General features: G+C 39.6%; 6 protein-coding genes across 6 annotated transcripts in view; all 6 read right to left on the bottom strand.

Moving 5' to 3' along the window:
- Positions 1–99: 99 nt before the first annotated feature.
- Positions 100–14697, bottom strand: LSM04_008153 (uncharacterized protein; the record flags this gene model as incomplete). Its single annotated transcript, XM_067337756.1, has 1 exon — positions 100–14697. The coding sequence occupies one exon, from the start codon at positions 14695–14697 to the stop codon at positions 100–102; it is 14598 nt and encodes a 4865-aa protein (XP_067192954.1).
- Positions 14698–15453: 756 nt separating this feature from the next.
- LSM04_002781 (uncharacterized protein) lies at positions 15454–15699 on the bottom strand (the record flags this gene model as incomplete). The annotated part of the gene is made up of 1 exon (XM_067337755.1): positions 15454–15699. One exon carries the CDS (start codon positions 15697–15699, stop codon positions 15454–15456), a length of 246 nt encoding a protein of 81 aa, XP_067192846.1.
- A 580-nt stretch (positions 15700–16279) lies between these two features.
- LSM04_005806 (uncharacterized protein) lies at positions 16280–18490 on the bottom strand (the record flags this gene model as incomplete). Its single annotated transcript, XM_067337754.1, has 1 exon — positions 16280–18490. One exon carries the CDS (start codon positions 18488–18490, stop codon positions 16280–16282), a length of 2211 nt encoding a protein of 736 aa, XP_067192904.1.
- Positions 18491–19654: 1164 nt separating this feature from the next.
- On the bottom strand, positions 19655–20656 carry LSM04_006613 (uncharacterized protein; the record flags this gene model as incomplete). Its single annotated transcript, XM_067337753.1, has 1 exon — positions 19655–20656. One exon carries the CDS (start codon positions 20654–20656, stop codon positions 19655–19657), a length of 1002 nt encoding a protein of 333 aa, XP_067192920.1.
- Positions 20657–20676: 20 nt separating this feature from the next.
- Positions 20677–22552, bottom strand: LSM04_005789 (3'5'-cyclic nucleotide phosphodiesterase; the record flags this gene model as incomplete). The annotated part of the gene is made up of 2 exons (XM_067337752.1): positions 20677–20837; positions 20911–22552. 2 exons carry the CDS (start codon positions 22550–22552, stop codon positions 20677–20679), a joined length of 1803 nt encoding a protein of 600 aa, XP_067192903.1.
- Positions 22553–23022: 470 nt separating this feature from the next.
- Positions 23023–24470, bottom strand: part of LSM04_006222 (Phosphorylated CTD interacting factor 1) — a gene marked incomplete at both ends in the record, with an annotated part of 2538 nt that continues 1090 nt past the window's right edge. The window contains one exon of the mRNA XM_067337751.1: positions 23023–24470. This exon is cut by the window's right edge and continues 1090 nt beyond it. Coding sequence (XP_067192912.1) covers positions 23023–24470 — 1448 coding nt within the window.

Below are 24470 nucleotides of genomic sequence, written 5' to 3'. Positions count from 1 at the left end.
TTGGTTTATCTTTACTTTTTCTTCTTGTTTCTTTTTATTTCTCCCCACAAAAGGAAAGTGTGTCTGTGTGTGTGCGTGTGTGTGTGTGTTTTTTTTTTTTTACCAGTGAGGAGCCCAAAGAGTCCAACGGTGTGGAGTGTTCACAGTACCAATTAAATTTTCTGGTTCCATAGCTGCTCGAATAAGTTGTACCACACGCTCATTAACAGTTCGTACAGGACCACGATTACCACAATTAGACGTCGTACGTCCCATTAACTTGGAGGAAGAAGCTGTTGGTGGTAGGAATGGCTTTTCAGGAACATTAAAAGATGTTTCCGCATCTGTCATACTGTTGTTAGGATAAAGAAAAATAAGATCTTTAGAATTTTCTGTTAGTGGATAAGTAAAAGGTACAAGTTTGGGTTCATCTTGCATGGGAAGAAATTCATCTGTAAGTTTCTCAATAAAAGATGAACCATCAAATAATCGTGGTGGTAAACTACGATGTTGTTGTTGTTGAATATTTTGTGTTCTCCATGTATCAAATACGGCAGCATTTACTGCAGAATAAGACATTTTTCGCAAAGTCTCTGTTGCCGCCGTTGCCCGTCTTCGTTCTTCTTCACATTGTACTTCTGTTCGTGTTACTTGTTGTTGTGGTGGTGGTTGTAATTGTTGTGATTGTTCTGTTTGATCATGCGTGTTTGTACTATACGGTACGGCAATGGCATTTTGTGCTGTTCCCTTTAATGGACTTGACACAATACTTTTATCAAATCCACTTCCTCCTGCAAACTCTAATGTATGTGGGGCTCCTTCCATTATGGGAGTTGCGGGAAGTTCACCCAGCGGTGTGGTCATTGCACCGGCATTGGCAGAAATATCGGCGGCTTGTAATGAAGTGGCGCCTGTGGCGGTTAATCGAGAAACTTCTCGATTAGAGGCATCTGGTATACTAACACCACCACTACTCTTTAATGCGGCATCCACGTCTATGCCATCTGTGGGAAGTGAGGGTCTTTGTAATACTGGACACCATGTAAAGTATCGTAAATCATGAAATCCAAATTTTACAATACCATAAAGATCACGTCTATAACGTAAAAATGAATAGAGACATCGGGTTGCACGTCCGAGAAAAACACCATATGGACACATTAACGGTAAAGGTGAAGCTAAACATCCTGTAAGCCTAAATATAGATGGATCTGAAGAAGGATATGGTGAAGCAGATGGTTGGTTATTCCCATCTCCTAAATGATCATCCTTACGTATTTCCTCAATTAAAACTCCATCTCCAGCCAGTAAAGAAGCGGAGGGTCGATGTGTAGTTGCATGAGAAGGTAATGGTTGGAGTGCATGTACACCAAGGTGATGAGAGGCAACATGACCAGTAGAATAGTCTACAAAAAAAGTAGCACATTCTCTTTGTGTAGTATCCAGTAAATATTGTACCATACTCCATTCTGCTAATTCATGTGTATATACATGTGCAATTTCAAGCCATTGTGCAGCATCTGCAGAAGATGCTTGAAAAGCAAGACGTAATGCAGGAGCATATCGTGGTGATTCTAATTCAAGAATACTAATTCGAAGCTTTGTTAACGCTACTGTAGATATTGGATTTACATGTTTTGACTTTTTAAGGGGAAACATAGAAAGAAAACTACAACCTTCACTTATCTGAATTTCCTCATTATCAGCATCTGCAGTAGATAAACGGGTAGTTGTCGTACGTCTTCCAGCTGCATCAGATGTTTTATGCAATTCATCTCTAGTTCGTGAACATCCTTGTAATACTTCCTCAGCCACCGCTAAGAGTGATACTAACTTTGATACAGGTCGTGGATATTCAGCCTCTGATAATTTCTTTGTTAGTATTATTTGACGTATAAAAGTACATAAAGGTCGAACTTGTCCATGATCAAATGCCAATTCAAGAAGACTTTCATATTTTGCAAGAAGTCTTCTTCTCATACGTTCCGATCGTGAAGTATACGCTGGATCAGTAGTATCTGTGTATTTATTATGCCTTCGTTGACCTGTAGATGATGCAGCATGGGTAGAATTACCTTCATTTACATCGGTAGAAAAATCTTCCATTTGTTGTTGTTGTTGTTGTTGACTCTTTCGATAACTTTGCTGGTGCGAAGAACTATTCTCATCTCTATATCGTAAACTATACTCCGAGAGCATATGAAATATCGAAGATGGCTGTCGCCACATAGAGGCTGTACAGTTAAACTGTAAAGAAGGTGGTAGTTTCATTTGCCACCCAGAGGTATAAATAGCACGATCTGGCAATTGTGTAATAAACTCCTGCACCCCAACAGGAAGAACGAGAGGTCGACGAACAAACTGCACAGGAAGATGACCAAGAAGACAACTAACAGCACTTTCCATCGTTGATAAAGGACGAATAAAGGCCTTACTATCGGCAAACTCTATATGTGAAACCCCTTTATCCCCACTTACAGTGGGTAATGTCATAGATGCTAAACCAAATGATGCCACATCACTTCCTCCTCCTCCTCCAACACCACCACCACAACCACCAACAGCAGAAGAAGTCGCATTATCAACAGACATGTGTTGTCCTGCACGATTTCCTGTAAAATATCCAGAAAGTGGTTGTGTCATGGAACCAACAGTGAGATCTTCTATCACTTCAACACTGTGAAATCGCAGAGATGATCCATCAGAAAGAAAGAAGAGAAGTACTTCTTCACGTCGTCGTTGTGGAGCTTGATGAGGGACAAGTTGACGACGTACATGTAAAATACGTTGTAATTCAGAGGGTCTTGCTTTAGAAGATTGTTCTTTCTCTAATAACGTGTTGTTATCCGTTCCAGAAGAAAAGTTCTTTGTTTTACTTGCTGAATATTTTATTGAATTTACTTCTTCTTCATCAAGCTCCACTATATGACGTTGAAGAAACCACTTAGGTACTGGTAAAGCACACGCACCTAATGTAATAGAAGTCTTTTTACCACTACGTACAAACTCACATAATTGCATCGTTTGATGAATCATTGCCTTCTGCTCAGGACCAACTTCAGACAATTCACGAAGCATACTAGATCGCCATTGATGTTGCGTATCATTTGACCTCTGCATTCCACTATCCCCTTCGCGTCTATCTGTACCTCCTCCTGGTGAAGTTGAGGAATTATTAGCCGCCATCGATTTCCAGTTCTGCTGCTTTTGTTGTTGTTGTTGTTGTTGTTGTTGTTGTTGTTGTTGTTGTTGTTGTTGTTGTTGTTGTTGTTGTATGGTACAAGTAGATTCCGAAGCGGTATCATGTCGAGGTCCACCCCCAACTACAACAGAATTTCCCTCATTATTATTATTATTATTATTATTATTATTATTATTATTATTATTTACTTCTTCCGTGGCAAACATACTGGATGTGGCAGTAACGATATGGGCAGAGGAGAGGGAGTGTGTATTACCGGGATAATTCTCCGCCCGCCGCCGTTCCTCATCTTCTTCCTGTTTTTGCTGCTGTGAAAGAAGAGACTCATGCCGGTGTTCAAAGGTGGCAGTGAGATAAAATATACATTGAAATAACATCGCACGGGACTTCATACACATTTCACGTACGGCATCATGTAATTTACGATGACGGGCCGCCGCGTTGATGAGAAAGGGCAATACCGCTCCCCAATGAAGATACATAGCGGGGGAAAAGTCTAGTTTTGCAAAGCCGGCTCCTCGTTTAAATCCCTCACTGTTTCTACTTTTATCACTACTACCACTATGCTGCATAATAACACGGGCAACAAGTGCCTCATTTCCAGCCTCATGTTCATCCTCATCATGCATACTGTTATAGATTACAATTTCTTCTAATTTAAGGGCGAGATGAAGTGATTTTAATAGAAGATGTACGGCAGGAAGTGCGGCACGTGCGTGACGTAGACGTCGTGTAGAGGCACTACTAAAAGGTCCAATCCCTGTTATACAAGTCATAGCAGAACTACTCCAGAATTGTACAGATTTTTGAAGTGCACTTATGGCTTTTTCAGATTGAACACAAAAGTTATCCAGTGTTTCAGGTTCCCTTGTGGAATCCCACTCAGCATAGATAGCCATGCAAATATCAAATAATAATAATCCAAATTCTCTCCATATAGATGGAATAACTTCAGAGGATTCAATAACACGTTCCATACGACGATAATCATTTAAAAGTATATCTGCCGGAGTTTCTTCTTCCACATCACGTATATTAGAACTGCTATTACTATTATTACTACTACCACTACCACGTGTTACTGAAGAACGAAATGCCACACGCATACCTAAACCAGTTTCAAATGAAACTCCCATACTATCATTTGGATGAGGAACAAGCATAGGAGATGGTGCTTCAGATACCACCTTACGCCTTTGATGAATACTGGCAAGTTTACGTCGACATTCCACATGAAGTAGAAGTAATTCTGCATCATGCTCATTGACAGGTCCTGGAGCAATAAATCCTGAAAATGACATTCCTTCTGTTTCCGATAATCGCATTCTATCTGGTACATTTGTCAATACACTATTACGTTTTAACGTCAGTTCCTCCCATATTTCATTTTGTAAACGTACCAATTCTCTCGTACGGTATAAATGTTGTAATTCAAGTCGATACTTCTCTAGTAGTAAGGTATCACGGTATTTACGTTCAGTTTCCATATCACCACTATCAATAGGGAGAGAATAAAAATGATCTATTGTTTGTACTGCCCTTCTTGGCATTCCCTCTTGAGTAATTTCTTCACAAATCACCAAAATATTCCGAAGCTGACAATCAGGTGAAACAAGAGTACTACGAAGAGCAATTGTTTCAAATCTTTGTAATACAGTACAATGGGCAGGAAGAGGTCTTCCAGCAATATTCTCTAATCGTCTTAATGTAGCTTCTGTATATGCAGCCATATCAATTCGTCTATTAGGGTGTGGTTCTTGTGATTCCCTTCCTCCACCTATTACAGTCTCATTTTTTACTTCAGAAGAATTTGTCGTACCTGTTGTAACACCAGTTGTAGTAATATTAGTAGTAGTAGTATTATTACCAATATTATTCGTATGAATATTTGTAGTGGTATTTGTAGTGTTAGTAGAACCTGACATTTTATTATTTCCAGCCCCTAATTCACCTTTTAGCTCAATAGCATCTATACCTTCTTCAAGGTCGGAAATTTGTTGAAACATAATACTCAGTTCAAACTTTAATCGTGTATTCTCTGTGTGAAAAACACCATAGAAATCTCCTAAAGTTGTTCGTAGAGCTTCTAATACTGCTTTAGCCTTTCCATACTCTTTAGATGCAGTAAGGGAAGCAGCTCGAAAAATTTCTAAATGTTTATAAAAATGAAAATCTTTATTGCATCCACGTGAGTGACGATCACCTCCATCACGTTCTACAGGTAAAAAATGATCATAACCTATTTCTTTCGCAATATCCCATCGAGAAAGAGCTTTGGCAGCAGAGACTACATATTTTGTCATATGAGCATATTTAGATCCAGTTAAAGATGTATTAGATGAACTTGAAATATCGGTTTGTGGTTGATACAATTCTGTTTCTGGTTTAGATTCTTCTTCAGGAGCAAATGGAAGATCCTTTATCATCATCCACATATTTAAAATACTTTCAAAATCATATACATGCATATAGCAACGCATAGCTCCAAGAACGTCTCTAGAAGAAAGTAAAGATCGTTTTACTACTGTATTAGGGATTTTCTCATTAGTTTCATTTACACGATTCTTTAATGTTGTCCATATAGAACGCAGATACTCATAAGATGCGGCTTCAAACCAACCCAATTCAAGCAGAGATGGTGGTAGTACAATAACTTCATTACCGTATGTTATAGCACCAAGAACTGTAGAAGGGGCATCTTCGTTATTTTCTCGTCTTTCCCATGGAAGTTCCATATCACAAGGCGTAAGAGATATTTTTCCTGGTACTGCAGCTGTATTAGTAGTATTACTTTTTGTGGTTGTGTCAACTTCTTTAACAAATTCACATGTTGGGCTACCAACACCACTAAGAGTTCCACTCTTCCCTCTCTCATTTTTACATGAACGTAGAAATCGATGGGCAGCGCGGCGAACAAGTGGATGAAATGATAAGAAACGAGGATCATTTAAGTAATTAATATCTTCTAATGCCACTACAACACGTTCCAGTGCTGACCATGTAAAACATGTTAGCAACTGTTGTTCAATATATAGTAATAGGAGAGGTGGATTAAGAGCACGATCGGCTAGTACCATTAAGAGGTCTAGTGTAATGTATTTTTTCTCAATTGTCCGTAAAAGAGATCTACTAAAGAGTGAGGGTCCATAAAGTCGAATATGATGTGCCAAACGTGCCATCTCTGCAGCGATAATTTGTGGTACATGATCATGCATACGTACAAAATCGCAAATCAATTGCATCCAACGTCGAATAACTCTATCCTCACACTTTGTAAGATGTGATAAAAATGCAAGAGGTAATAAATCAGATGAAAATATTGTAAAGTGACGACGAACTAGTGGTAAACAACTGCTCACACATACGTGATCACTACTTTCGACAAGCATCGTACAAAACTGCTCAAACCATGGTCTCCATTCACTAAAAGAAAGATTTTCATGTTGACGGAAAAAACGCTGTTCATCAGTTTCATCCATACCCTCATCAACATCATCATCATCATTATCATTGTCATTATCATTATCATCATCATTATCCCTATCCTCGTCACCTTCAACCTGTGAAATACGTTCGTCATTCGTTGTTGTTAGTCTTTCATCATTATAGTTTGTGATACTATTGTTACTGCTTGATAAAAATTCATGTTGTCGTGGAAGTGGAAGAGGTGGTTGTCGCCTAGACGAGCCACCTTCCATCCCAGTACCAGCGGTAACAGTAGAACTATTAGCAAAGACAGTAACCGAAGCAGCCGTACCAGCAGCAGCAGCAGAAGGAGGAGGATGTGAAAGAGGAACTGCAGTGCTGTTTGTAGCAGGAGAAGATGAAGAATAATCATCACTATGAAGACTATTTTTTGTAAATGGAGGTATATTATTCCCGCGAAGTTCACCTAGCATTATTTCTCCTGTTCGTGTTGAGGATAATAATAAATGAGTGTTATTTTCTGCCCCAGATGTTGGCCCAGTAGCAATGGAAGATGAAATAAAATGTACTGAAGAAATAGAAGATGAGCGTGAATCTTGCATTAATCGTGGTTGTCGAATTGGTATAGGAGATGAAAGCAATTGTACTTCAGAAAAACGAGAGGCAACCCTTCCTCTAGAACCTTGATGCATTCCCAAAAATGTCGATGGCAAATCTTGAGATGCAGGCGTTGAAGTATCATGAGACATTGTCGTAGATTCACTTTGTCTACCTTCTTGTTTCTCTCTTTGCCCTTCCGATTGTAGTTTCTGTCCCTGTGACTGTAATTGTTGTTGATGTTGTCTTGGCGGTGATAATCCTGATGCTGATGATACTGATGGTACGAGTGGCATGAGTGGCTGTTCCTGTGGTTGCGCCCGGAGAGGAAGAAGCCCCACACGATACTTGGGTGAAGCAACACAGTGAAAGAATCGCATTACCGCAGTATCTGTGGGGAATCGCCGTGTGATGTACTCTGTAATCATTAATTCATATGAGACCGCGGGGAGTCGGCATCTCCCGGCGACAAGCAACACACAGGCGAGCAGCTCCATCTCCACCGGCGACTCCCACGCCGTGTGCACCTCCGCAAATGGAAACGAAAGCGGGAGAAGACGCCCACCACTTGAAGATTTCTTTTCCATCATGTCATTCTCTCGCTGGGGGGCGGGTTCGAGCAGAAGGCGGGCGAGTGAAGATGACGGGAACCAAACGGCCCCCGCCGCCCCCCGCCGCCGGTGGAGTTCCGCCTCCAACTCCCGCAGTCCAACGGCGGCCCTCGCAGGCACCGGCGGCGGAGCCACAGGCGTTATATTCACCCGCGAGAGAAACGGCAACCAGCGATGATGATGATGTTGTTGTTGTTGTTGAGATTGACTTTGGTGTTGGGACTGACTTTGTTGTTGTTGTTGTTGGAGTTCATTGGATAGAGCTTTTAGGGAGGACTCATGAAGATCGGCATAGTACGAGAGTTGAAGTAAGGCACTCTCAATAACAGTTGTGGACGTTGTCGTTACATCGATGGTATTTAAAAGTTCTACCAAGACCTGTACAATCTGACGACTCACCTCGGCGTCGATACCATTATTATTAGTGGATGCCGCAGTAGAAGAAGGTGATTCCAATGTATTTATTCGTGAATTTAGTCTTCCTGCTGCACTACCTGTATTTCGGAGTAACTGTGAGAGTGCTAAACAAGCAGCTTCTACGGTTAATTGATCCGCAATAGGCAAAAGGGAATGAATGGCCTTAAGTACATCGGTTATAACAACGGACGTTATACTATTCCTTGCCGTTGGTTTATGCACTGTAGGTCGGTTATTAGCAGATAATGATTGTACTTTTACAACCGGTGTTGCAGTCCCAGTATCTTCCACAAGTTGTACAAGTTTACACAGTAAAAGCGAAAGAAACTTTTCACAATGTTCTTGTACTAAATCAGGTACAGACATACAGAGTGCCATAAGTAGTTTACAGCATCTAGAAAGCGCATAACACGAAGATACCCAATGTTGTTCAAGAAATGCCACTAAAAGCGCATACATTGGCGCAATAGCACGACCAGCGAGTTGTACAAGTTCTGCTATATTTTCCATTGTTGTCACCCGCAATGGAGAATCAGCCCCAGCACGTTCTAATAAACCAGCAAGAACACTTAAAAGTGAAGGCATGTATAAATCTAAACGCTGTAATACACGTGCATCACGTAAAATAGCCACAGTGGCTTGTAAACATGCCCCAAGTTCCTCATTTGTAAAACCGAGAACACCATTTAGAGCTTCCGAAAATGTACGAAGAAGTACATGAAGTATAATATCTGGCCACATAGATTCAGTAAATTGTGCACGTAGTAGATCACCACGTCGTTTTCTTAATAATAATTTCGTATCATTAATATGAAGTGGAAATGGTAATCGATATTTATACTCTGGTCGACTAAGAATGACGCTTGGACCTTGAATATCCTCACTTTGGTGGGGTGGTTCAATAGAACTAATCGTACCAAGCAACTTTAAAACAGATAACGATAATTCAGATCCAATAGAAGGTTTCTGATACAATAATGATTGTAAACTTGAGACAATATTCTGTAATTTAAATGTGTTATAAAAAGGTTGGGCCACTACAACACATTGAATATTTCTTTGTAATGCACCAATAGCAGCATGTAAGCGTTCAGCGTCCCCATCACGAAGTAGTAATTGAGCTGAAAGAATATTTAGTAAAGCTTCGAATTTACACCATTCCTCACGTGGACTTTCATCGATGAGATATGATAACATACGAAGAGCTATTACGACAGTATCGCGTTCAGTAGAATGATGTGGCGTTAAAACTTGCTGTAATAATCGAAGTAAACTATCCATATAAAGTGGTAAAGAATGTGGAACAGTCTGTATTAACTCAAACATTAATTGTAATTGTTCTGCATTAATGATACCAGTATTAGTAGTTCCTTCATGCGAACAATTTGAATGAACTATACGTTCCTGAAAATCACGTATTTTTTGAACTAATACTTTACGTAATCGTGGATATACTGCAGATGGAATATGAAGTGCAATTCGTCGTAAAATACGTACTACTTCTACACGATTTGGTGGATATTCATCGTTAAGAACTTCAAAGAGAAGATCAATAATCTCAGCATGTGTATAAAGAAACTGATCAGTCTCTGAGGAAAGATTCTTTAATGCTACATAACGAATATATTCCTCCGGATCACACACCGCAACTTCTACCAGACGATGTAGTACCTCACGTAATATAGTTATATGTGAACGACCAGTATGACTTTCAGAACTGTTTACCATTTTTCCTTCCACATGTGTTGAATCCAATGTAAAAGGAATATGCGTATTATTCTTTAAACTACCACTATTGTTATTGTGATAAACAGCTGTAGATATGGAATTCTCTTCAGTTCGAAAAGAAGAGTTCCTTGTGCGTGTAGATGGGTAATCCAAATCAACAGCCATCATACTTGTACCGGGAGTTGTAGTAGCTGTAGTAATTGTATTCGTAAGATTCACAGGCATATTAACCGACTTTACCTTCACAGTATTTAAATTAGAAGAGTGCATGACGTTACCTCCTCCTGTTGTTGAAAATACATTCTTATCATTCCCTTCTAGACGTGAACGTCGTGGACTACACATAGTGCCTGTTATATGATTCATTACAGGTGATTTTTCACTTACTTCCCGTTGTACGGTGTGAAGACAGTCGGTGAGAAGTAGTTTTACACATGAGAGAACACACTCCCGTCGTAGGGCGGCATTACGGTGAAGTAGATAAGGCGCACATACTTCCAAAAAGAAGTATCCAGTTCCTTCCCAATTTATAGAGAAACCTTGTAAAACGCGAAAACACATTTTTTTCTTCTCCAGGTTAAAGAAACTTGTAATTAAAGCCGTAGTAGTATTAACATTATCATTTATACCTGCGATATCATTATCACTATCACTACTACTATCTCTACGTACTCTTTCACTATCTGTAAGAACTTCTGTAATACGTTGTAGCAATGCTGCACGACATAGTGGTCGGAGTTCCTGATAAACAGCACAAACCTTTGCGGTAACTCCAGTCATTTCTGTAGTAAATGGAGCTGCAATAGCCATTTCTGTTAATTGTGCTACTATTGGTTGAAATCGTTCACGTAATTCATGCGGTGTATTATGCACTAGTAATGCAAGGACAGGAAATGCAGCTGGGCAATACGTTGGGGTATTATGTTGTAGGGCGCAATGAAGAATAGGAAAAACATGTTGTAATAAGACAGTTTCGTAGATGCGTGGATTCGTACTAGCAATAGCAGAAAGAAAAAGAGTCATATTAATAAGAGACAATGTACATGGATCATTCACGCGATAAAACAATTCAGAGGAATATGTACCTCGTAATTCATCCTCTGCCGTATTACTTAAATGTGGCATTTCAGCAGCATCGCGAAATGCGTTAATTGCACGAGAAACAAGAAGACGTAAAGCCATAAGTACATCTTTTTCCTGTAAACCACGTGGACTATACATGGCAAGAACAGGAAGTAACCGTTCCGTATACCACGATTGTACCGGAGATACTCGTGGATTACACGAAAAACATAAATCCAACAACTTACGAAATGTAATAGGGGGTATAAAACTCCCTAATTCAGCCGCTTTTTTGCTTCCACTTGTAAATTTTAATGACGTTCTATGACTCGACTTTTCATCAAAAATTTCATGTCGAAATCTTTGATGCTGTGGACTCTGATTGTGATGATATTGATGTTGTTGTCGTTGTTGTTGTTGTCTTGGTTGTTGTTGTGGAGAGTTTGTCATAACTCTCAGAGATGAGGCTCTCGAGACTCCTGGGGTTCTCACAGTTCTTGTCATACCCGTTCCAGACAGTTGAGGCATTGTCATATTCACAGATGTATTCTTTTGTGCGGGTAAACCCCTTTGCAGAAGAACTGGCGTTGGAAATGATCGATCATCCTCTTTAAAGGCTCCACGTAAACTAGACCACTCCGGTCCATCATCATCATCATCATCATCATCATAGTTATCACTATCAGTACCATTATTATTATTATTATTATTATTATTATTATTATTATTATTATTATTATTATTATTATTATTATTATTATTATTATTATTATTATTATTATTATTATTATCATTGTTGTTGTTCATATCATCTTCCCCATCCATGGCATTTCCATCAACGTCTTTTCCATCACGTATATGATGTTCACGAATGATTATATGTTGATCGCCCTCATCACGGCGGTGTGATATACAACCACCAGCGGCGGAGTCATCTGTCTCTGTACTGTGCGAAACCACATCGACGTCATCCTCCACGCGCAGTGGTAATTCGGCGGTATCACGACGAGGTGAAATATCACGTCTCGTACTACGCAAACTACTAACACACGAGGAGCGTGAACTAGACAGTACACGCAGTGGAGAACCAGAAGCCGCGCCATGCACTACCGTTGTGGTATTGCAAGTTAATACGGCTCTACGTCCTGGCTGTTCAGGACTCACTGTTGGCCGGATTGTACGCACCGTAGCTGTTCCTCCTATTCCTCCCACTGTTGATATTCCCATTGGTGCTGTTGTGGTCGTTGCTGTGGTTGTGGTGGCAGCACTGCGAGATGCGTGTAACTCGCCAGGTGTGAGAAAAGACGGTTCCCAGTTTGGATAGCAACAACGTAAAGCACCAATGTAAGCTCCCACGACTAACGTTCCTGCGTGTAGTGTGATATCCGGATTACGTGGTAATGGTACTTGACTAAGACGAAATTGTAACTTTCGGTGTGTTGATCTCGTTGTACTTCCAGTAGTTCCACGTACACTTGAGGGAGGATTATCAAATGCTGGTAATGCAAAACAGGATGTTAAAGAAGTATTCAGTTCTCCTTCTATAGTGGTAGTTACTGTTGCTGCTCCAGTTTTATCCTTAGCGGTTAATGTAGCATCAGTGGATAAATCGGCTATAGGGGAAAATAAAGAAGAAGGGTTATGTTGGATACCGTTACTGATGCTAATCGTGTTGTTGTTGCTGTTATGGTTTCCCAGTTTCTTATCTCCACGTAATAATCGCTTTCCAAGAGAAACTAGTTTTGTCTTGATAAAACGAAATGCATGTGATGTTTGACTACTACTACTACTACGACTACCACTAATACCACTGTTAATAACAGCAGAAGCACCAGTGGGATTATTACTTTCTGTGTTAGTCTTAACTTCACTACGTCGTACTGCTACTGCAGGTGTGGGTTGTTGTAACACTAGTGGTTGTCGCTGGATCGTATTAGCATTATTATTATTATTATTATTATTATTATTATTATTATTATTATTATTATTATTATTATTATTATTATTATTATTATTATTATTATTATTATTAGAGGTATCTTGTTGTACCCCGACTTCCAGTGTTGCCTGTTGTCGCGATACGGATGAAAGGGAGAAACAACTTGGAATCTCTGGTTTTTTTTCAGATGTTAATAGTAGTATAGCGTGTTGTAACAGAGTATTCACAGATCGATGGTTTTTCTGTTCAAGGGCAATAACAAACAACGCCTGTAGCGTCGCCGCTGCTAATTCTCGAATACGTTCCGGAAATGCATCATTACAGAGTGAACTCCATAGAGCAAGAAGAAGTGTATCCCGTTCATTTGATAAAAGTGCACGGTAGAGTGAGGTTGGCCATAGTGCAATATATCTAATAATAACAAGACCTGTTAGTTGTTCTCCCAGTGTATTCCCATACTGTGCAAAGTCACATGCAAGTGAGAGAAGTTCGGAGGTAACTTTAAGATACACAGTAGAACTAGCCCCAATCACATGTAATTGTCTCCATGCCTCCATCGCAAGTGTAGCTGTAGATAAACGTACGGTTGGTAAACACGCACGAAGATGATTAAATAGAATTGTCACACGTTCATTTTTACTTGCAAATCGCCATATGGCCACACGTGTAATAATATGCAGTGCGAGTATCTTTTCCCCACGTTCAGAGAGTGTACGAAAGAGGCGATTTAAATGATTTACAATCGCATCTCGTTGATCACTAGGGCCTGAATTCGCCGTGTTTTTAGGCATAGAGGCCGCCGCAGCAGCAGAAGAAGAAGAAGAGTCTATATTTCCTGCAAATCCCGCTGTTTGCATTCCAACATTGGTGGAATTACGTTCTTGTAAAAGTAAACGATTACTCGATTCCACGAGTGTAACAAGGGCATTAAGGCCGCGTTGATACGATCGGCCAAGAGACTCATAGGAGATTCCCCCATCTGTTAACGGTGGTTGGGCGTAGTTTGCGAAAACGTCAATTCGCTCAGGAGACAGTCGATCTACATTAGTGCTCACATGTGGTGTAGTGGTCATTCGAGAAAACGGAGAATTACGCATATGCCCCGTACTTCTAAATGTGTTATTATACTCCGATCGTGGTCGTTCCACTCGCACTTTACGACTTGCAGTGAGAACCGTGTCTACATGCCCCGCCGCTCTTCGTGTGGAGTTTCGCAGTGGGGATGAAAATAACGCTGTGGTGGGGGCTAAACTGGGCGAAACCCCCTGCATTGATGGCGATGAACTGAGAGATGCCGCAGTACTGCTGGTTGTTGATAATCCACTAAAGTACTGCAGCAGCGGCGGGAGGAGTTGTACATCGAGGTGAGAGACGTTTGGTACAGTTCCTCTATTATGACTGCTATTCTTATTATTATGATGCTGATGGCTGCTGCTATTGCCGTTGTGAATAGAATGACTACTGGTGTTAGTGTGGAGTATATTCATACTAGTAATATTAATATTATTATGGTTCCAATTATCGGATAGTGGATCCGATGATGTGACTGGTGGTACTGTTCCATCCATCTCCCGTAAATCTCCTCCTGCGAGTGTACTATGAGACGTATCATGACGAAATAATTCATTTTCTTGTTTTTCTTTTTGTCGTTGTTGTTTTTCTTTGCGTTGTTGTTGTGTGGGACTGCTGCGATGTGTAAAAAACTCCTGTACAAGAGCATCTAATTGTAAAGCCATTTGTTGTTGTTGTTGCTGTTGTTGTTATTCTTGTTGTTTTCCACTGTATTTCTCGTTTCGTTTTCTTCTATTGGTTTATTTTTTTTTTTTTTTTTTTGGTTTTCTCTCTTTTTTAGAATTTCTCGTTTTTTTTTTTTTCTTTTTTTTTTTTACCCTAACCCTACAGTTACAGTCCTCAGAAGAGAGATATAAATAAAAACGAAAAGAACTTCTCTTTCAATTAACGTAGCAAATTGTTCTTCTTTTTCCTTCTTTTTCTTTCCTTTCTTTTTTTTTTCTTTTGTTTGTTTGTTTGTGTATTGGGTTTTTCTTTCTTTTTTCTTTTTTGCTTCTTTTTGGTTTATGGATTTGGTGTTATCTGCTTTGTACCGATTCTACGTTCTGAGACCTTCCACGTAGGCAAATAATAATAATAATAATAAAAGGCAAAAGAATAAAAACACTCCACAAAAAGGAAATAAAACTTCAATCCATCTATAAATGAATGCATGAGAACAGAAAAAACCTAACAATAAGTCTTGTTTCTTCTATTTTTTTTCTTTCTTCCTTCTAATGCACACTCACTTTCACATCCATCCATCTCTCTTTCTCTCATATATATATATATATATATATATATATATATATATATATATATTTGTATCCACACCGTTAGATCCCATCCCATCCATATATAGCCCTATGTTTTCCGTGTAGCCAAAGACCTCATGAAAACCCGCTATTCTCTCGATTTTGAATATTTATCCAGTTATCTACTTATCTCTCACTCTCTTTCTCTCCCTCTCCAGCAAGAAGAAGTGTAGATTTCCCTCTATTCTCCTTCGCGTACATCTCCAGTGCGGCTACTTGATCGGCGTATCTCTGCAGTGTACGGTAGTGTTCCTGCAGATCAGCCGACATGTGTGTGAGAACCCAACTGCAGTGGCGGGCACAAAAGAGAGCAGTGAGAGTCATGCCGACAGCAAAGTACTTGGAGAACTCCGCCACACGAATTCCACTCATTGTGAAAAATAACTCTTTTTTATTTTATTCTTATATATACATATATATATATATATATATATATATATATATTGCTTCTCTTTTCCTTCGTTTCTGTGCTTAAAATAATAATAAAAGAAAAAAAATAGAGGAAAATAACAACAAGTAAAGAAACGGGAACTAAACCTTCCCGCTCTAATTTCAGAAAAAAGAAAAGCAACAACGAAAAAAAAAAGAAAAGAAATGTGGAAAAACGTTAAAACGAAAGAAACAAAAGATAATAATAATAATAATAATAACAGTAATAACAACAAAAAAAAACGCCACAAATGTTACTTATTTATTTCAAATTAATTCTTCCATGTATCTCTTTACCTTTCACACAACAAATCATCTTACAACGCGTAAAATCTCCTCGTAGTTTACTACCGCTGCTGCTGATGATAATGACCACTTCAACACTGCCTATGGAAGCAGAAATGAAAAATGAATACCACTTATCATTTCCCTTATATATATATATATAAACAGAACTACTCTTACACATCACCTATCAGCCAGCTATTCATTCGTTCAATCCTTCATTCATTCAATCATTCAATCACTTTGTCTCCTTCTTACGTAGAGTAAAGCACAGCATAGATGGGAGAAATGGTCGTTCCACGCTGACTGTGTATCCATTTAGTGCCTTCTCATCATCGCACACATTAGCAAAAGCCGCCAATGACGCTCCCACAGCTCTGGCCGTTCTTTCCAATCCCTCAACATGTGATTGAATTGCCTTTTTACGTAATTGGGGTAAATCTTTAGATGTGAGAATTTGTTTGAGTCTGTCTGCCGCGCCAACGGCAATTTCTCCTGCCTTTTGGGCATAAAGTGCGAGTTTCACTGGATTAGAGTTATCAACTGTGCCAAAATCTGGTTTCGCCGCAAGACAACTGGCATATGGCTTAAATGGTGGACTGCGAATATGTCTCAGACAACTCATACGATGATTAAATATACTCTCAACTGAAACAAGTGAGTGCTTGGCCGCACTAGTTAAATCAATGAGTCCCCGTGACTCTATCACACACGCTGCAACAAACACAGCATCTGCAATCATGCGACTTGCTTCGAGAATGCCAAGACGTATGGCGTCTGGATGTCCGACGGTGCGTGTGGTAAGGGCGAGATTATATAATGGTACTTTCGTTCTGCGGTTAATACGTGTTTCTGGAATCGTAGTAGAAGTTGGGGGAGATAACATGGCGATATTTTCCATCTGTGCCCGCTGTATAAAGTTTAGATACCAAAGTGCTGGAATGAGTTCCCCTTGTGTAAAGAGATCTAACTCCAGTGAGAGAGAAAAGAGAAGCTCCATAACATGTAAAACGTGTTGATTGGTATACATTGCAAGAAGTGGCATACGCTTAATAGCCTCTTGTTCCATCTCTGCAGGAACAGCAGGAATCATGGCGAGAAAAATAGATGTATCGGTAGAGTATGCCATTTCCTGTAGTGATCCCAATTGCGGTAGGGCATTCATAATTCGACGATGTGCCAATCCACGATTACAAAGCATGGTTTCCATGTGAATTAAGTACGCCTTGGAGATCTCCACTGCCCAACGACGTACAGATTCTACGGTTTGATGTCGTAGATACATTGGCTGCTCTGGTGTAATTTTAAGTGGATCCATTGTTTTATGAATACGGTACTTAATAACTCCCTCCAGTAGTTCCTCATCAGCATCAAATATCTTTAGATATAATGGGGCTCCATGCTCTTCCGCCAATTCTTCCAATACCCGACGAAGTAGTGATGGACCATACAAGAATGACTCACTTGGATCATTACGGAAGAGTACAATAACCGCCATTGATCGAACAGGTAATAATGGCTTCTGTGCTCCCAGTGCCTCCACAAACTCCATAATAGATTGCAGAGAAGGCATACTGAGTAATTCCTTCAATGATGTCAATTGTGTGAGAAGTGTTTTATACGCCTGCATCGCCTCTTTAAAAGGGGCACATGGAATAGGCTTTGTTGGTGTAAATGTACTTGCCCAATAGGCCACCTCTGTATCACGAAAGAATCGATTATCCTGCACAGGTTCACTCTCACGTATATACACATCCGAGTTAAGTACATCCAATGCCTCTTTCGCAATATCACACGCTGTTTCAGTATCTAACTTCTTTACACCCGTTACAAACAGTTTCAGTGTGGCAAGAAAGTGTTTGCGCCAGCGTAAACGAGCGGCCAATGCGGGAGACTCCGCCTTACACGCGGCCTCTTCCAATTCACATATAATTTGATCCTCCGTGATTTCCTCCTCGCGCTCCAACTCCTTTATCCACGGCACAAACTCCTCATCACTGTGCACGCGCGTTGTCATGACCGCCCGCATTGTCATTTCCACACATCGCGCGACGCCTCTGCAGTAGGCGTGGAGTGTGGGATTCTGCTCCTGCAGTACACGCATGCGAAAGAAGTATGGAAACGCCAGGCAGCCGGAGGTGAGGGCGTACCCCTGCAGATACTGCAGTTCCCGCACGTGAATGATATCCACCACGTCGAGGAGGGCCGCCCCCGTCAGTGTGGCCGCGGAGGGAATCCCGCCGCCCCGCAGCAAACCGTCGAGCGAGTGGATGGCGCCGTAGCCGCAGCCGGCGTCCGTCTTGGCGTCCATCATCTCCGGGGCGCTGAGCATCGCCTCCTTGTCGACGCCCTCGCAGGTGTGGCAGTGCCAGGCGGGGCCGGACTCCGCGAGATGTGTGCGGAACTCCGTCAGACACTCCGTCCATGTCTCGTTGAGATCACACGCCATTCTTGGTAGTGTGGATGGGGTGTGTGGTGGGATTATTAATTTATATTGATAATTAATATTATGATTGATTTTTTTTACTTTCTTTTTTTTTTGTATGTATGCGTTTTAGACTGCTGTTAGAATTCCGTTCTCCTTATTGGCGTACTTTTTGTTGGTATTACCGTTTTTTTTTTTTGTTATTGTTATTGGAGATAAATTTTTTTCCTTTTCTTTTTTCTTCGTTTGTTTAATTTAGCAGCTTCGCTATACACTTGTCTTTGGTTTTGTCGATGTTGTAGGTGAGAACAACTATAATGATGTTTCTTTGATTGTTCTTCTCCCTTCTTTTATATTCCCTCCACTCTTTCTTTCTCTCTCTGTACGTATATATGTATGTATACTAATCTATACGTTAAGAGAAAATAACAATGATAGTAATAGTAATAATAATAATAATAATAATAATAATAATAAAACCGTTATTATCACTGTAGTTCTTTGCTTCCTTGTTTATTCCTAATGTTATTGGTGAAATGTACATCAAACAAGCAAAGAGGAGAGAAAGAAAGTGAGAGAAAGATCAATGAAAAAACAAACGAAACAAAAGAACATGTCTCATCCAAATATACATATATATATATATACTCAAAAATATATATATATCTATCTATAGAGAGAGAGATACACATATAGATCGATAGATATATACATAGTTCTAAGAAGACATGTATTCCCACAAAACGTCTGCGAAACAAAAAAAGAAAAATTTCAAGAAAAAATACTCTCCTATCACAACTTCATAAAAACAAAAGGAGCATGAGATGTTGCTATTTATCTAATTCTTTTCTTGCATTTGAAGAAGAAAAAACGGAAATCAAGGGATTGCAAAGAGAAGAATAATAAAAAATAAAAATCAATGGACAGATAATAATAATAATAATAATAATAATAATAATAATAATAATAATAATAATAATAATAATAATAATAATAATAATAAATAACCTTTTTCTCATTACAACCAAGCACGTATAAATAATGAAAGAAACACAGAAATAGACATACACATTATTTCCTTGTTTGTCTATTTATTTACTTGCTTTCATGTTTTTACTTCCCACCACCACCACTTTTTTTTTTGTTAAATTTCTTTCTTTATTTCCACCCATTCATTCACTCATTCAATCATACAGTAAAAGGACGTCCTTTTAAATAACTCCTCTCTTCTTCGTCTTCTGAATTAACTTCCCCCTCCACAATTGTACCAACAATATGCCGCAGTACACGCCGTTCAAATGTATCATGAAATATTGGCAGTACGGCATCAATCTTATTACTGTTCTTCAGAATATTCGTGACATCATCCTCAAATGCCTCATCTGCGTACTCGTAAAGCCAATCTCTGTTCTTCTCTGTGTAGGTTAACCAGGAGAGTGGCACAAATGGTGAGAGGGCTTTAATAAAGGGCAGGAATAACACTTCCAATAAGGCCAATTGCATTTTTTTCCCACACTTACCATTGGGATATAACCACGTCTCTGTGGGTGAACCCTTCACTGGATGATTTACAGTGTAATCTATTGCATTGGTATCACACATTACCTCTGAGAATGGGGAAAGTGACCCCGATAGCTTTTCATCTTCATGATCATCCTCAGTATCCTTATTATTATTATTATTATTATTATTATTATTATTATTATTATTATTATTATTATTATTATTATTATTATTATTATTAGTATTAGTATTATTATTATCATTATTATTATCATCAGTATTATTAGTATTATTATTATTATTATTATTATTATTATTATTAGTATTATTATTATCATTATTATTATCATCAGTATTATTAGTATCATCAGTATTATTAGTATTATTATTATTATTATTATTATTATTATTATTATTATTATTAATGTTATGATGCTTCTTTGCCTCCCGCATAACTCGTACAGTAGTGATATTGCTGGGTTGCACAAGATGTGAGGAAGTCGAACTGCCTGCGAAGTGCAAAAAAGACGTGGATGGCTCTCTTCGCAGTGGCCATCGTGATAAGTGTTCAGCCGCTAAAGACTGTGAGGCATGCATCTCGCGATAGAACTCCGCCACACTACAAACAGCTGCATGCTTGTAAATTGATAATCGTCGAAATAAATAACAAAAGTTCACAGCATGCATGGTATTACGTAGAATTGTCATTAAATGATGATCCCGCAGAACTGTTCCAGCCCCTTCATGTAATACCGCCTGTAGTTCAATGAAGAGGGACTCATGGTTTCTCTCATCAACACACATGACGAGTTGAGAGACCAGTTCAAGTAGTTCCGTTTCCTTCGACCGAGTCCATACCGATGGTAGTCTATTATTATCATTATTATCATTATTATTATTATTATTATTATTATTATTATTAGTATTAGTATTATTATCACCATCATCATCATCTTCATTGTTGCTGCTGTTAATGTTGTTATTATTATTGGTGGAAAATGTGGGAAAATAACACTCAGGGGATTCGAGTATGGCAAAGGCGAGAGAGAGACTCACACTCTGCAGTGGTGCGTAAAAACTGTGAACGCAAGCGTATGGATGTCGTACTTTAAGCATAAACGCATTCGTTACACCAATGTGTCCAAGTCTCATCACAGTAGCGGCAAAGATTATGGCAAAGAGTTCCTCATCAGTGAAGTTCTCTGCAAAGTACGGCTGTATGAGAAATTGATGAATGGCGAGAACAATATCTGCGGCTTGACAAGGATTGTGAAATGGATTACGTGCTCGAATGTACGTAAGGGCTGTACTGTAGTAACAATGTAGCCGTCGTACATCAAAGCCAAATCGATTGGCAAAGTTATACCGAAGTAGAATATTCATACAAGTGTAGACATAGCAATTACTTCCATACAGTTTCCAGTAGTAATTGATATCCACATCCTGCAAATCCACATCTGGCATAAAAGGCACCTTCACCGCACGCAGTGCCTCCTGCACCTCCTCCACCGGACGAAACACCGCCGAGTGGCGGGTGCACTGCCGTGAGAAGAGAAGCCGCTGCCCCGGCAGTCGTTCCTCCATTGAAAACACCGGCATTCCCTCCGCAAAGTTAAGATGACTGCAGGAATCAAGAATTGTGGCGCGCCTCACAGGCGAAATGGCCCCGTGGCGACCGCGATAAACCGCAGAAAGTGAAGAAATGGAAGTGGCAACAGGCGCCTTTTTCTTCGTCGCCCCCACCATCGATAAAGCTTTGGTTGTGCCGTCGGTTGCATAGAAGTCACTCGCCGTTAACAGAGAGGTGGTGTTTTCCATGTTCCCCATGCTCGCACTGTAGCCAAGTGGATTCGACTCATCCCCGTGCCGTCGTTTGTTAGCGCCGAATATCTCAAGTCCGCCGCGAAATAAAATATTCGACGTCCATGAAAAGGAAAGATGGAGAAAGGAGACCACATCTTTGCCCATGTTTCCCTCATCGTGTCCACGTATACTTATACGCGAGTCTGGGCTGCCTGTGATATCATGCCCTCTTACGGGGGATACGATATTCTTCTTGTGTAGGGGTCCACATGTGATTGGTTTTTTCTTTTGGGCATTCGGTGTGGTCAGAAGAATGGAATCTGTTCCTTGTAAAGCTGTAAAGGGCGTTTTTACAAATACGAAATTTCCAGCAAAACTGCATCTATCCGCCTTAGTTACCGGTCCAGCTGAGTCTGTTATAGCATCATTTGCATTATCATCCATGCCATTTTCTTTTAGGGATAAAAGGGATAATTGTGGGGTAGAAGAAGTCTGACATTTGTGTTTTCTCTGTTTAAACTCTGAAGCCTCTTTAGAGTCTTTCCATGATCCTGAATATGCCGGTGGGTATTGTTGATTTTGTTTTATATCTGGCAAATTTTCATTTACCCAATTGCGAAACTCATCTATACTCGCAGTGGCCTGCAGACGTTCTCTCATTTGCGAGAGAAATGACAGCATCAATTCTTCACGTTCTGTCGTAACATCTACTCCCACCGCTGCTCGTGTGGCCGCGGCTGCTAGTAATGTTGGAGATGAGGGCAGTGAGCTCAAGCTCATAATAATAATAATAATAATAATAATAATAATAATAATAATAATAATAATAATAATAATAATAATAATAAAGGAAAGGAAATAGAGAAAACACGAATATGTCTTCTTGTTGTCTTTTCTATTTCTTACCTTTTCGTCTTTTGTTCTTGATTTTCTTCTTTTTGTGTGTGTGTGTGTGTGTTCTCCCCTTCTTCTTTTCAGAGTCCTCACTTTAGTGCTCTTATATATATATATATATTATGAAGAAAGAGAGAGAATATGTGTGTGAGATGTGGTGTATTCAAACCTATATTCCCTTTCCATAAAGTGTATATCATAAGAAGAAAAGAAACAAACAGGATGAGTTCAAAGTAAAAAATAAAAAAGAAACAAAAAAAAACAGAGAAAAACAAACAAATAAAATAAATAAACAAACAAAATATCAGCAACACACATGGATTCCCTCTCATCCATCACGTTATTTCTCATTCCCATTAATCTTCTCTCTCTCTGCATTTAAGTGTATAGCGTTTCCAAGTATCTTTCACAGCCGCCAGTCGTATCGCCGCATCACTATAACGACGTCGGGCTGTGGAATTGCCTAATACAATCAATCGCGTTGGAGAATTAATGCAGAAGAGGGGAGATCGCAGAACATGTTGGTGACCATCCACATACGCAGACTCAGAAGCCGCACAAAGTGTATGTGCGATACAAAAAGAACTCTCACGCAATGTCCGTTCAACACTCCCATTGCCTTTATTTATATTGTTTGTGTTCGTTTTACGGTTATTTCCATCCTCATTGCTGCTGCCATTCGCTATTTCCTTCGCATGTACTCGCTGTCGTTTTCTACTGCTGGTAGATTGACACTCCACACCCATAGTCCCAGTACTCCCATCACAACAATGATAATTACTATCACTATTACTATTATTATCATTAGTATGATTATTATTCTTATTTGCCTCTGTACTTTCTACTATTATCTGTGTGGATGCACCACCATCATGCCGCTCCGCCTCATCTAAATCATGTGAAGGAAGGACAAGCACAAATAACATAGACGCCGCCTCTTCACTATTGCAATGTGGAATTGTATCACACAACAGCATTGTCTGCAGTCGCTGCAGTACAGCTGTCACAAACGGTGGATTCACTTCATAATGCCCTGAAATAAGCGATATATCAAAGAAAGCGCCTATACTTCCATAGTAATAATCCGTATCCGGAAAGAGTGAGGCAAATCGTGGGAGTTGTGCATTTAATGGACTTGCAAACGCCTCACACTGTACATCAAAGGATCGGTGTAGTTGTTGTAATACACACGGTGGGACGGCGGCATGTGGACCTTGATTATACCCAAGATCCCCAAAGAGTGCACGATATCGCAATAACATGGTAAAGGTACGTATAAAGAATGGTTCTTGTGTAGAAAAGACATATTCAACATCTCTTCCCTCTTCTTGTTTCTCCTCTCTTTCTTTTTCTTCTTTTATTATTACTGTTGTTGTTGTTGTTGGAATGACAGATGTATGATATGACGTGATCGCACTATTCCATAATGTCTGTGCTCCTGTGGTACACTTCGCATCTAATTTATTATTATTATTATTATTATTATTATTATTATTATTATTATTATTATTATTATTATTATTTCGCCCTTCACACTGTACACGTGCATCCCACAATAACGCCAATCGCTGCATGGCACGATGAAGCAGTTCCACAGATTCTCCACCGTAGTGCAGTACAACACAATCACGTCTCATCTCCACTTTTACTGTTCCAGTCATTGGTGTATCTAAATAACGCAGACGTCGTGTATAACGTTGTGTGTGGAGTTGTTTTCGCAAATCTCGTGCAGAAAGAGCCATACGTACAGCAATACGTTTTGGTAAATCTTTTAACACTTTATCCGCTTCTTCCTTTTCTTCTT

The sequence above is a fragment of the Trypanosoma melophagium genome, assembly GCF_022059095.1.
Source record: "Trypanosoma melophagium isolate St. Kilda chromosome Unknown ctg19segment0, whole genome shotgun sequence".
NCBI classification, from domain to species: Eukaryota; Euglenozoa; class Kinetoplastea; order Trypanosomatida; family Trypanosomatidae; genus Trypanosoma; species Trypanosoma melophagium.
Note: the sequence above shows the minus strand (reverse complement) of the source record. Positions and strands in the feature narration are given on the sequence as shown.